General features: G+C 54.4%; 1 protein-coding gene and 1 pseudogene across 1 annotated transcript in view; both read left to right on the top strand.

Annotated features, from left to right (window-relative positions):
* The first annotated feature begins 629 nt into the window (after nucleotides 1-629).
* Nucleotides 630-3,108, top strand: LOC109448787 (large ribosomal subunit protein uL16; annotated as a pseudogene).
* Nucleotides 3,109-5,772: 2,664 nt separating this feature from the next.
* The window catches only part of CHADL (chondroadherin like), a 10,646-nt gene continuing 3,001 nt past the window's right edge, over nucleotides 5,773-13,417 (top strand). Inside the window, exons 1-5 of the mRNA XM_019734520.2 lie at nucleotides 5,773-5,909; nucleotides 7,362-7,530; nucleotides 8,047-9,744; nucleotides 10,275-10,441; nucleotides 11,149-11,335. Of these exons, the coding sequence (XP_019590079.2) occupies nucleotides 5,902-5,909; nucleotides 7,362-7,530; nucleotides 8,047-9,744; nucleotides 10,275-10,441; nucleotides 11,149-11,335 (2,229 nt within the window). The 5' untranslated portion in view covers nucleotides 5,773-5,901. The remainder of the gene's footprint in view (nucleotides 5,910-7,361; nucleotides 7,531-8,046; nucleotides 9,745-10,274; nucleotides 10,442-11,148; nucleotides 11,336-13,417) is intronic.

Below are 13,417 nucleotides of genomic sequence, written 5' to 3'. Positions count from 1 at the left end.
CCTGTGGAACCTGTCACCTAAAGGGGCCATTCTCTGGAATCCCGCCTTAGTGCCAGCAGTGGCCCTGCTTCAGCCTGGAAGGGGCAGTCTGTCTTGCCCAGGAGTCCCCGTGCCAACATTGTGTCACCACCTGAGGCAGGCCTCTTCCAGGCCCAGATGCTTCCTCTGTTGTTGCCAGTTCCCCTCTAACAGCTGGGTGGGTGGTGCCCAGGACAGGGCAGTGATTCAAGGGCATCAGGGAGGGTGGAGGTCCTGACGGGGCCTGTTTCACCTGCCTGGCCCCACCTCACCTTTGTCCATCTTTGGGCCATAGCTCCACTGGTCCCTGGATTGCTCCATTCGTGGACCTGGCTGAGCTGGACACCGTCCAGTTTTCACCACCGGCTCTGCTGGCTGCAAACTTAGGAGCCCCTGGGTCTGGATAGCAGGGTCACTTCATAGGGTTGGCCTGGAGTGGAGGGCACCGCCCTGAGATTCTTTCCCCGTTGCCACCTGTGGGCAAGACAGACAGCCCAGCAGACCCTCCTCACCGCTTACCTTTGCAGCACACCTGGGGAGCCTGTGTCGCCACAGGAATGAAGAAGTCCATCCATTTTTTTTTTGGGGGGGGGGGCTGTGGACTCCTCAAATGACTTCCTTGGCCAGGTGGCACAGATGTCTTGCCCTGCTCCTCCCCATACGAGGTGATATGGCAGGAAGCAGGTGAAGGTCTGGCCAACTGCAACCCCTACCTCCTTACCAGGCCCTGTTCTGAGCTCTGGGGCGACAGATGCTGGCTTTGGGGAGCTCCCAGTCTGGTGCAGAAGGCCAGCAGCTGTGGGGACGGTGGGCAGGGAGGTGAGGGAAGCCTTCAGGAGTTCAGGGAGCAAGAACTGAGTCCTGAGGTTCAAACAGGGTTTCTGGGTGAAACTTGACAGATGGAGAAACTGGCTCAGGGCTGAGTAGGGGCTTGTCTGAGGTTCTCTGGCCCGGCTCTTCTTTCCTTCCAGGCCACCTGGGGCTGGCCCTTACTCCCTCCTAGGTCAGGTGTGCGCAAGCCTCAGCTCAGACTGAGATGAGAACCACAGATGTCATTTAGCCACATGACGGGCCATCAGAGCCTGGCTCCTGGACCCCGCACAATGAGGAGGGTCCTATGCTCCCAGGAGGGCAGGCCCTGACTGCCCAGCCCCCCATCCTTCAGCTCAGTGGGAAGGGGCAGGGAAGGGCCTAGGGGCCTCTAGCTTGCTGCTTCCTGAGAAAGCTGCAGCCTTTGGGATTCCCTCAGAACCACAGCCAACCCTAAGATTGCATGGGTCCCTAAGCACCATGATTTGGGGTCTGTAAGATCATAGCTGCCTCAGCCTGGGACCCCCACATGTGAGGGGCCTGCTCAGCACCATGCTGTTCCCACCGAAGGGACCTCAACCAGCAATTCCACTGACTAGAAAAGCCCCAGGAAGCAGCACATCCTGATAACAAGAACATAACTACTCAGGCTAATATTGGGGAAATGGATCAAGTCCAAAGCCACACGTGGAATGGTACACAATGGTGACAACACGGCAGCTATGGTTATGTGTATACCATACTCACCACAGGTGGATCCATGGCAGTGTTGAGTGAAGAGAATCTCTGAGCGATACCATTAGCAAGTAAACGTGGTTTAGTCTGTAATGACTGTCATCGCAGAAAGAGGTGCTAAATGCAGCATTCACGATAGGATCCGGGGAAGGCAGGGGGTGGGACAGGGTGGAAGTGCCAACATGCAGCGATCCGAGTCCATCCACCTGATAGCCATATTCTTCAAAAGGAAATAAAACACAGGAGACTATTTTTTGAAACAAAAGGCACAAGCCATAAGGAAATATACTTACGTAAAACAATGAAAGCAGTGATGGAAAAAGAACATAAAAGTGATGACAAGGTGATGGGGTAGAAAGAGACGCGTATAGTATAACTAGGACTAGGGTTGGGGACAGACATCCGACTGCAAATCGGGGAAAGGACATGAACAAACTCACAGAAGAGGAAACCTGAAAAGTAAGCCCCCAAAACGTCCCACCTCCCTGGTCATCAAGGAAAAGTAAAGTCAGCCCACACAAGACTGGCAAATAACCGTGAGGACACCGGGAACGATATTACACATTTTACACATTGCTGGAGGGATGTCACACTAATAGAACCACTTTAGAGAGCAATTTGGCAAATACTGAAAGAGTCGGGAACGTGCTCTTTCCCCTTTGGCGAGCCACTGAAGAGCCATGGGCTGCCGCCCCACCCGGGGTTACCGGTGTTGTAAAAACAAGCCGCACCCGAAGTCTTGCTTCTGTCAAGGTGTCACTCCTCTTTGACCTGAGGTGGAAGAAGGCAAAAGAAGATGAGTTCCCGCTCTGGCCACATGGTCAGATCAATATGAGCAGCTCTCTTCCGAAACTCTGGAGGCCGCCCGTATTTGTCAACAAGTACACGGTGAAAAGCTGTGATGCGTGCGGCTCCACCCCTTCCACGTCACCCGCGTCAACAAGCTGTCCTGTGCTGGGGCTCACAGACCAGACAGGTACGTGGGGTGCCTTTGGAAAGCCCCAGGGCACAGTGGCCAGGTCCACAGTGGCCAAGTTGTCGTGTCCATCCGCACCACGCTGCAGAACAAGGAGCATGTGACTGAGGCTCTAGGCAGGGCCAAGTTCAAGTTTCCTGGCCACCAGAAAATCCACATCTCCAAGAAGTGGAGCTTTAACTAAGTTTAATGTGGATGAGTTTGAAGACATGGTGGCTACAAGGTGGCTCATCCCAGATGGCTGTGGGGTCAAGGACATCCCTAATCGTGGCCTCTGGACAAATGGCAGGCCCTGCACTCAGGAGTCTTGGCACTGCCCCTTCTTTACACCCATCGATAAACTATAGTCCCTGTCCAAAAAAGAAAGAAAGAAAAGGAATACATGTAACCTGTGACCCCAAATTCCATTTCTAAGGATCTACTTTAGAGAAACTTGCACATTGCACACAAGGAGCCAAGTTCAAGGGCAGTTAAGGGATACCAGAAAATTAAGAACCTGAATGGCCATGGCTAGGAGAATAGTTAAATTACGGCACATGAGTGAATATGCGGCAGTTAATAAACCAGATGCAGAAGCTACCTGCATCCATATGAAGGAATCTCAAAAACGTTGAGCAGAAAATGCAAGTTGCAAAATAATATGCATTGCTTGATACATTACAAAATGTATTGCCATATATTGTAGTAAAATTATACTACCTCATGAAAGTGGTTTCCTCTGAGTGGAAAAACGGAGGGGTGGGGGGCTTCAGCTGAATCTGTAATGGAAGTGAAAACAGGGACTCGTACTGCCCCCCCATGTGCACAGCAGCGTTACAGCTGCCCTGGTAGAAGCAACCCAGGCATCCATCAGCAGAGGAACAGATAAAAAGTGCTGCATATATACAACGGCCTTTATTCAGCCATAAAAAGGAATGAAATTCTATACATGCTGCAACATGGATGAACCTTGAAACATTATGCTAAGTGAAAAAAGCCAGACATGAAAGGACAAGTATTAAGTGATTCCACTTACAATGAGTTAGTTACCTAGAGTAGGCAAATTCATAGAGAACAGAAAATAGAAGAGAGGTTCCCAGGGGCTGGGGCGGGGGGAGGAAAGGGGAGTTAGTGTGCAATGGCTACAGTTTCTGTTTGGGATGATGATAAGTTTCTGGAAATGGATAGTGGTGATGGTTGTGCACCGCTGTGAATGTATTTAACACCATGGAACTGTGCATTTAAAATGGTTAAAGTCATCAGTTTCATGTTATGTATATTCTACTTTATTAAAAAACAACAACCCTAAATGTAAAGATAAAACTAGATCTTTTAGGAGATAGTGTAGGCGAATGTCTTCAAAACCTTGGAGTAAGAAAAAGATCATACATTAATCTTCATTTATCCTCTTCGGTTTGCTATTATTATAGGATATTCAGACAATGGACTCTGTGTGGCAATGAAAACAGTTTTCTGTTCATCAAAAGGCATCATTAAGGGAGTAAAATCAAGGCAAGTCACAGAGGGAGAAAATAATTGCAATTTATTAAAATAACTCATTCTGGATATATAGCGTTTCTAAAAATTAAAAGAAAAGATAATAGAAAAATGAGCAAAAGGCTAGAATGGGCACCTCACAGAAAGCATATGAAAAGGTGCTTAATTTCAGTAGTCTTCAGAGCAACTCATTAAAATCACACTGTGGGGGGGGGGAAATAAGGGGAAAAAAAGGAAAAGAAAAAACTACTAAAAACAAAATCATGATACCATGATATCCTCACCAGAATGGCTACAATACAAAAAACAGATGATACCAAGTGTTGGTGAGGATGTGGAGCAACTGGAACTCTCATATATGGCTGATGAATGTGTGGATTGGTACAACCACTTTGGGAATCTCGGGCATTGAAGTTGCAAATAAGCGTATTCTAAAACCAGCAATCCCATCCCTAGGTATGTCCATACAGAAACGGGTTGCGATACGTTCACAAAAAGATGTGCAAACTTGGTAAGCAGCACTTCATATTAGCCCCACCCCGGAAACAACCCAAATGTTCATCAGGGGTGGAATGGATAAAGAATTGTGGTACAGGGAGGTACCAAGAAGGCGGAGGTGGAAATGGCCCACCCAAGCACGGCAGCACAGTTCAGTATCGATGTCATTTAGAACTGCCAATGCATGATGATAAAAAGCAGACCAACTTGAAGTAGGTCCCACTGTATTTAAATTCCCTACCAATGGTACAGCCTCTTATTGCTTGCATCTGGGGCAGATCGTTCTCCCACCTCAGTCCCATGCCACTGTTCTGGAACATTTATAGAATGGAAGACTGGGATGCTATATAAAAATGAAAACGAACAAAATTTAAAAATATGCATCACGGGTATTCACAAACATAATCTTGAGTGAAAGAAACCAGATATAAAAGAATACACATTGTGATTCCACTGAAAGGAATATGCTGAGTGAAATAGCACATGCAGAAGGCTGTGTGTGGTGTGGCACTATTTCTGGTTAAAAAACAAAAAAAGCCAAATGGAGTAACGTAAGATGCAATTTCATCAGAAACACAGATCTGAAAAAACATAGGATACATAAATGTTTGCTATTATCTGGGTGAACTATTTCTCTTTTTAAAATGCACACGTGTCCAGGAAGGTAATTTATTTGTGTATATTTTTTGCAACATTGTAATAGCAAAAACTTGGAGGCAAGGGAGATTAGTGGGTAAGTAAAGTTGATACATTTATACCATGGAATACTATACAATAGTAAAAATGAATATGACTAAGAATCAATTTGGATTGCTCCCAAGAATCTGAGGTTGAGTGAACAAAAAAATCCCAGAATGTTGTATGTATAGTATTAAATTGTAAGTACATGTATAAGAAGCACAAACAGAAAGGACAGAGTTAACCCTTCCTGAGTACCTACTATGTGCCTGGTCCCCACCTTAACCCCCATAGCAGCCCTCTGAGCAAGTTAGTAGTAGTATATTTTTTCTCACTGAGTAGGAAACTGAGGTTCCATGAGGCCCATCCATGGTCCCGCACCCACAGCCAGAGGTCCCACAGCCCCTCAAGGCCCCTCCCTGCCGAGCTGGCCTAGGTACTTGGCTGCCCAGGCGGGGCCTTCAGGCCTGGGCTGAGATCCTGAGCCGCCCTGGGCAGCAGGCCCTGTAACTCCAGCCGCTGCCCCCGCCCCTGCCCTCCCCTCTTTCTCCTCAGCCTCTGGCTGGGAATCCACAAAGCCTCCCATTCAGCCTGGTCCCGGCTGCTAGGCCTGCAGCAGGGAGGGGGGCTCCCACCAGCATCCAGACAGGGACCACCGCGGGCCTTTCCCTGTGCGGCACCTCCAGGCTGGACTGGCAGTGAGAGGCGGCATGGAGGGGTGAGTCTTCAGGCACCGGGTTGAGGGGGGGCGGCTGTGTGGCAGCAGGCAAGCCCCTACCCCTCTCAGGGCCTCTGAAGGGCTGGAGGATGGGGGCTCTGGGATCTGCCTGGGCAGAGATTCTCCAAGGGTCTCCCCAAAGTGGGTTCTGAGGAAGGTAGTGTATGGGAGTTCACAGCCCTCTGAGCCCTGGACACTTGTCTCTCAGAGATCTGTCCCCCCATCTGTCTACTTGGCCCACCTTTAGCCTCAGCGTCACCACAGAATGCAGAATGCCACCAGTCCCAAAGCTAGGGCTGGACCCTGGGACCCCAAGGAGACTGAAAAACAGATGGTGACAAAGCAGTGAGCGGAAATGGAGGAGGTTCACAGTGGGGAACCGGCCCAGGCATCAGGAAAGGCTGCTCAAGGACCCTGACCAAGCTGAAAACAAGGAAGAGCTGGGTGTCGCTGGTGGCAGGAGGGAGCTCTGTGCTTGTGGGGGAGCCAACAAGGGCTGATACCAAAGAATCTGAGCAGATTCCTGTTGAGGAATCTGGGGCTGGGATCTCCTGCCACAGGCAGTGAGGAGATGTTGGAGGGGTGGCAGCAGGGCTGTCAGGGCCCATTGCATTTTGGAAAGTTCCCTTTGGTGGTTGGTGGTGTGCAGAACATCAGGGAGGCTGAGACCCACTGTGGCAGCGGTCCTCCGAGCCAGCCACAGGCAGTGGCTGTAATTGTGACGTGAAGAGGTCCAACTGGGTGATGGATGGATGGATGGATGGATGAGTGGGTGGGGCTGGCTGTACAGGTGGGTGGACAGGCAGGTAAGTGGATAGACCTTATTCAGAGCGCAGCCCCAAACCCATACCCTCAGCTCTCCCATCTCGGTCCAGGCCAGCAAGGTGGCACTAAGAGGAAAGGAGGACAATGGGAATAAACAGGAGAGGAGACCTGAGCTGCTGGCTCACCTGTCAGTGTGGCTTTGACTGCCATTAAGGCTCTTTAAGGTTCTAGGAGCCCACACTACCTGGTCCCCCAAGTTTTGTCTGGGCCAAAGTCTTCCCCTCTGACTGCCAGGCTGTCTTCTCGAGGTGGGTGCCATTCTGCTTCCTGCCACTATAGGGTTAGTGCTGCATCTGTCAGGACTGGCTGCTTCTCTCTCCACCACCAACCTCACACTGGGAGGTCCAGGCCTCCCCCTAGACCCAGAGCCTCACCACAACCCGGGCACAGACTGAGCCCCAGGGCCTCACTGAGCCACTGGGCAGACGGCCAAAGGGATGCGACAGGTTGTCCTTCTGAGCCTCAGTTTCCTGCAGTGTCCAACAGGGCTAACAATAGATCCTTTGCTGCATGGGGGCACGGGTGTGAGGCTCAGGGCAATGACATCTTCCCTGGGGCACAGGGGCTCAGCGAGTGGACCCTGTGCAACACTTGCTCCTGTGAACAGGCCCTCCCTCTCTCTCCCAGGCCCCAGAGTGTCTCCTTGGTCCTACTGCTTTCTCTACTGCTGCCACTGGGCCCACCTTGGCACACAGCCGCCCAACGATGCCCACAGATCTGTGTCTGCGACAATTCCAGGCGGCATGTGGCCTGCCGGCACCAGAACCTCACTGAGGTGCCCCATGCCATCCCTGAGGTCAGCAGGGCGAGGGGGTGGGGAGTGGGGACAGCAGGAGGAGCCTGAGCTGGCACAGAAGATCTGCCACTGCCTAGGTGGGAGACCTTGGAAAGTCACCTTTCCTCTCTAAGCCTTAGTCTTCACATCTATAAAATGGGAATGCTAACCAACAGCAGGGAGACAATCTATTTAAAATCCCATGTGGCTGAAACACGTAGGTAACCTACAACTACATATTGAGTTAATTACAGATCCTTTGGCAGAAAACGGGGGACATACTAGAGTAAGCGATGGTCTCTGCCCTATGGAGTCAAGAACTAGTGGGGAAGAAAGTAAATGGACAGTGATAATTCAGTGTGAAAAGTGCCAGAGGAGGGGATGCCCAAGTAGCTGGAGTGGAAGGCTTCCTGGAGGAGGTGTCAGGGAGCAGGGTGGAGAGAAGGAGGGGATGAAGCGTGTTCTAGGGGAGGAAACTTAGCAAGGGGCACAGGTCATAGTCCTGAGGCTCAGCCCCGCTCCACCCTCCTCACTCAGATGACCCAGCGGCTGGACCTCCAGGGCAATATGCTGAAGGTGATCCCTCCAGCTGCCTTCCAGGACCTGCCTTATCTGACCCACCTGGACCTGCAGCACTGCCAGGTGGAGCTGGTAGCTGAGGGTGCCTTCCGTGGCCTGGGCCGCCTGCTTTTCCTCAACCTGGCCTCCAACCGCCTGAGCGTGCTGCCACAGGAGGCACTGGATGGGCTGGGCTCGCTGCGGCGGCTGGAGTTGGAGAAAAACATGCTGGAGGAGCTGCGGCCGGGGACGTTTGGGGCCCTGGGCGCGCTGTCCACGCTGAACTTGGCCCACAACGCCCTGGTCTACCTGCCCGCCATGGCCTTCCAGGGGCTGATGCGCGCCCGCTGGCTGCAGCTGGCCCACAACGCGCTCAGCGTGCTGGCCCCGGAGGCCCTGGCTGGCCTGCCCGCCCTGCGCCGGCTCAGCCTGCACCACAACGAGCTGCAGGCCCTGCCGGGGCCGGCCTTGTCCCAGGCTGGCAGCCTGGCCCGCCTTGAGCTGGGCCACAACCCATTCACCTACGCGGGTGAGGAGGACGGGCTGGCGCTGCCGGGCCTGCGCGAGCTGATGCTGGACCACGGGGCCCTGCAGGCCCTGGACCCCAGGGCTTTTGCCCACTGCCCACGCCTGCACACCCTGGACCTCCGCGGGAACCAGCTGGACACTCTGCCGCCGCTGCAGGGCCCGGGGCAGCTACGCCGGCTGTGGCTGCAGGGGAACCCACTGTGGTGTGGCTGCCAGGCCCGGCCACTGCTCGAGTGGCTGGCACGGGCGCGTGTGCGCTCGGACGCTGCGTGCAGGGGACCCCTGCGCCTGCGAGGCGAGGCCCTGGACGCCCTGCGGCCCTCAGACCTGCGCTGCCCGGGAGACACAGCGGAGGAGGACGAGGAGGAGGAGCTCGCGGCCCCCGGAAGGCCTCGCTCCCCGCCCGGAGCCCCTGACGGAGAGGATGGGGCTCAGCCCTGCCCGCGGCCCTGCGTATGCGTCTCTGAGTCCCGCCACAGCGGCTGCGAGGGCCGAGGCCTGCAGACTGTGCCCCGCGGCTTCCCCAACGACACCCAGCTCCTGGACCTGAGGCACAACCACTTCCCAGTGGTGCCCCGAGAGGCCTTCCCGGGCCTGAGCCACCTGGTGTCACTGCACCTGCAGCACTGCGGAATCTCGGGGCTGGAGGCAGGCGCTCTGGCGGGGCTGGGCAGCCTGCTCTACCTCTACCTCTCCGACAACCAGCTCTCGGGCCTCAGCGCTGCCGCCCTCGGAGGGGCCCCCAGCCTTGGCTACCTATACCTGGAGCGCAACCACTTCCTGCAGGTGCCGGGGGCCGCCCTGCGGGCCCTGCCCGGCCTCTTCTCCCTGCACCTGCAGGACAATGCTCTGGGCAGCCTGGCACCTGGGGACCTGGCAGGCGTGCAGGCCTTGCGCTGGCTCTACTTGAGTGGGAACCGTATCACCCAAGTGTCCCCTGGGGCACTGGGCTCTGCTCGGGAGCTGGAGAAGCTGCACCTTGACAGGAACCAGCTGCGAGAGGTGCCCACTGAGGCCTTGGAGGGGCTGCCTGCCCTCCTGGAGCTGCAGCTCTCGGGGAACCCACTCAGGGCCCTGCAGGATGGGGCCTTCCAGCCCGTGGGCCAGTCGCTGCAGCACCTCTTCCTGAATAGCAGCGGTCTGGAGCAGGTAGGCACAGAGGGGTGGAGGGTTGGGGGTGGCAGCGAGGCCCTGCCCTATGCAGCAAGGTTCATTCAACAACCAGTGCTGCGCCCGCAGTGCCAGGCTGAGGCTGGGCATGGGGACCGGGAGAGAAGCAGGGTACACCTGCCCTCAGGGAGCTCAGGTGTGGGCGACAGAGCAGGCGAAATCCAGTGCCACACACAGAGGCCTGCCAGGGAGGCTACTGCAGGAGCATGGGGGAGGGACGAACTTGGATCCAAGGGTCACCTACTTTGAGGCCAGGGCTGGAGCCCCCAGAGGCTTTGCCTTTATTGGGGGGGAGGTGTTTCAGGCAAAACAGAAAGAACCATAAACTGGGGATCCAGGTGACTTGCAAATAGCAAGTGCTTTGGCATGAGACCAATCTGTTCGCACCCCAGCACTGCCCCGCCTGCCTGGGCCATTTTGGGTGCCCCACTCCCCTTCTGCTCCGGGAGCGTGGGCCTTCCTTCCTGGCCTGACAGGAGCTCACACCAGGACCTGGCAACTCCTTGCAGGTTGCTCCAGGGGCCTTCTCAGGCCTGGGGCCCCGGCTCCGGAGCCTACACCTGCAGAAGAACCAGCTGCAGGCCCTGCCCTCCCTGTCTGGTCTCAGCCAGCTGGAGCTGGTTGACCTCAGCGGCAATCCCTTCCTCTGTGACTGCCAGCTGCTCCCACTTCACAGGTGAGCATTCCCCACCCTGGTCCCCTAGCTGGGAACCCACAGCTGCTCTCGGTCAATCCCCACCATCTCTCCAGTTCACCATGTCTGCCCAGCTAAGCAGCTTTGGGGGGGGGGGGGGGGCAGAGTCCTGCCAGGGACTACCCTTCCTGGGGGGAGTCAGCGTGCATGGGCTTGCGATGGAATTCTCAAGAGTCCCTCTTCCATAGAGCAGGGATGAGACCCGCCCAGCCAGTGGGGTGAGATCTCATCAGCATGCATGGGCACTTTACACAGTTACATGAGAAAGCAACAAGGATCCCAGAGCTGGAGTCCCACAGCCCCAGCTGAAACCCAGCTCTGTCTGGCTCTGACTTGGCCACGTGACCTGTCTGTGCAGGTCCCTCATCTGTGAAGGGGATGATTGTGTCTACCTCAGGGCAGTGGCTTGAAGAATTACATTGACTCAGTTACATGTACAGATTGGTTTGAACAGTGTCTGGATCATCAGCCCTCTGTAACTTTGTCATTATTACTACCCATTGTTACAGAGAAGGGATTTGAGGTTGGAAGGGACTTGCTCAGGGTCACGTAACCGGGGAGCAGCCAAGCCCGGGCTCACTGCAGAGTCCGCTCTCACACACTAGACTCCATTGGCTCAAACTGGTGAGGACACCCGCGTGCTCCTCAGGAAAGCTCAGCTCAGTGTGTTCCCCAAACTCTCATCTCAGGTGGCTCACTGGGCTGAACCTGCACGTGGGGGCCACCTGTGCTGCCCCTCCCAGTGCCCTTGGCCAGAGGGTGAAGGCTGCAACTGCTGTCTTTGAGGCCTGCCCGGGCTGGGCTGCCAGGAAGGCCAAGCGGACACCCGGTGCCAGGAGAGCCCGTATGAAGGGAAGACGCCGGGGAACAGACAAGGTTGGTCATGGGGCAGGTGCTGGGAGGCCTCAGTGGGTGGTCAGAGTCCAAAGCCCCAGGGTAGCAGGGCCGACTCCTCTGGTCCAAGTTTCAGGTGGTTCTAGATCTGGGCAGTAACGCTGGTGCTTCTCTGTTCAGCCCTGTCCATCCCCTCTCCTCACCTCCTGGGCTGGGCCCTGTGGGTCTGTAGGGCCTCCGTCTTTCACACTATTTCATCCTGTGACACAGTGGCCTTTCTGATAAGCCACAGCATACTGGACCCGCTGTGTCCATGAAATCAATCCCTCTGCTACCATATTTGCTGGATCACTGTTGACTCAGCCATTTCCTACCGTGACCTCATGGGCCTCACTCATCTGTGGGATGGGAAGAGTAGTTTGCGCGTGTTGGTGACGCCTCCCACTACTTGTCAGCCACAGGTTGGACTCCACTCTGTGTCATTTCACCACCCCCTTGACGTTATGTCAACCATCCTGACAAATCCATTCACACTTGGAAGCTCAGCTGTAGCAAAATCTCACAGCATATTAGAGAATGGTAGGACCTGGGAGCCCCCCTTGGTGGGAGCACGTGCTGTGTGGTGAGGGCACATGGGGGTTCCATGAGGGAGAGGCCAGTCCTTAGAGGGAACATGAGAACAGAACAAGTGAACACTGGGTGGAGAGAGTGCTCTGCCTGCCTCTGGACCCAGTTTGAAGATGTGGGGTACATGAGGACCATTCGATAGCATAGCAGTTCCCTAGGGCTGCCGGAAGGAAGTAGCACAAACTGGGTGTCTTCGAACAACAGAGATTTATTGTCTCACTGTTCTGAAGGTTAGAAGTCTAAAATCAAGGTAGGACCATGCTCCCTGATGGCTCTAGGGGAGGCCTTTCCTGCCCCGTCCAGGTTCTGGTGGCCCCAGCTGTTCCTTGACTTGTGACAGCACAACTCCAATCTCTGCCTGTCTTCATATGGCATCTCCATGTCTTTTCACATCATCTTCCAGTGATGTGTGTGCCCCAATTCCCCTTCCCATGAGGACACAAGTCATACTGGATGAGGGCCCACCCCAATGACCTCATTTTAACTTGATTACCTGTGTGAAGACCCTGTGTAAATAAGGTCTCATTCTGAGGTGTATCTTCTTTGGAGGGACATAATTCAACCCGTAACTGTGTTCCTTGTGGGAGTGAGGAAGGAACCCCTAAGAAGTCCCCAAGCTGAAGGTGAATTCTGCTTCAGAAGCAAGACCCGGAACTAGTGTTAGCAACAGCAATATTCCCATCAGCTAACACTTGGGTGGCACTTCCTGCCAGGCGGGCATTGTGCTCACAGCACCAGTATTTTCTTCCTGTGTCAACCTTGGTGGGGGGCTCACGTGCACCGTGAGCTTGGCTCAGGAGCAGCTCCAATGGGTCCACCTCCAGGTCAGAGTTTAGTTCAAAGGGAAGTCCCCTACCCCCACCACAGTTTGGTGGCTGTGGCAGGAAGTGCAACATCCCAGACCCAGACATTGCATTCAGCCACCTTTTTGGACATGGAGGTATTACACCGAATGGCAGCCCTGGAGTTCTAGGTTTTTCGTTTTTTTTGGTCAACGTGGCAGTTTCCTCCCAGGAACAGAATTGGAGGGTAAGCGCCCTGAGTGCTGGCAGGGATTTCTGGACTGGGTGGGGGTGCTGGACCATGCACGGCTCTCTTCTTTTGAGGCCCCAACCTCATGATGTCTGGCATGTGTAAAATGTTGAATGCTGAGTGAATGAAAAGTAGGGGTGATTAATATGGTCGAGCAACCGGGGGTTAATCCCGCCTGTGAATTTAAGCAACCAAATTACTAGACCTTAACGAGTCTTCCTTCTCATCGGTAAAAATGAAGTCAACAGGTACCGTGCAGACCTACTGTGATGAAATAAGCTATGGGAATGTGTGTAAACCAGTGCCCAGCATGAGGCTGTCATAAACGGCAGTTCCCCAGCTTCCAGGTCCTTGGGTCTAGAGCTGCGGGTGTAGAATGGTGACAGGAAAGCCTCCCTCAAGTGTTTGGATTTGGTCTGAGCTACCCCACCCCACCCCTGCAGGTCAAACAGCAGCAGCAGGGAG

The sequence above is a fragment of the Rhinolophus sinicus genome, linkage group LG02 (genome assembly GCF_036562045.2).
Source record: "Rhinolophus sinicus isolate RSC01 linkage group LG02, ASM3656204v1, whole genome shotgun sequence".
Taxonomy (NCBI): domain Eukaryota; kingdom Metazoa; phylum Chordata; class Mammalia; order Chiroptera; family Rhinolophidae; genus Rhinolophus; species Rhinolophus sinicus.
Note: the sequence above shows the minus strand (reverse complement) of the source record. Positions and strands in the feature narration are given on the sequence as shown.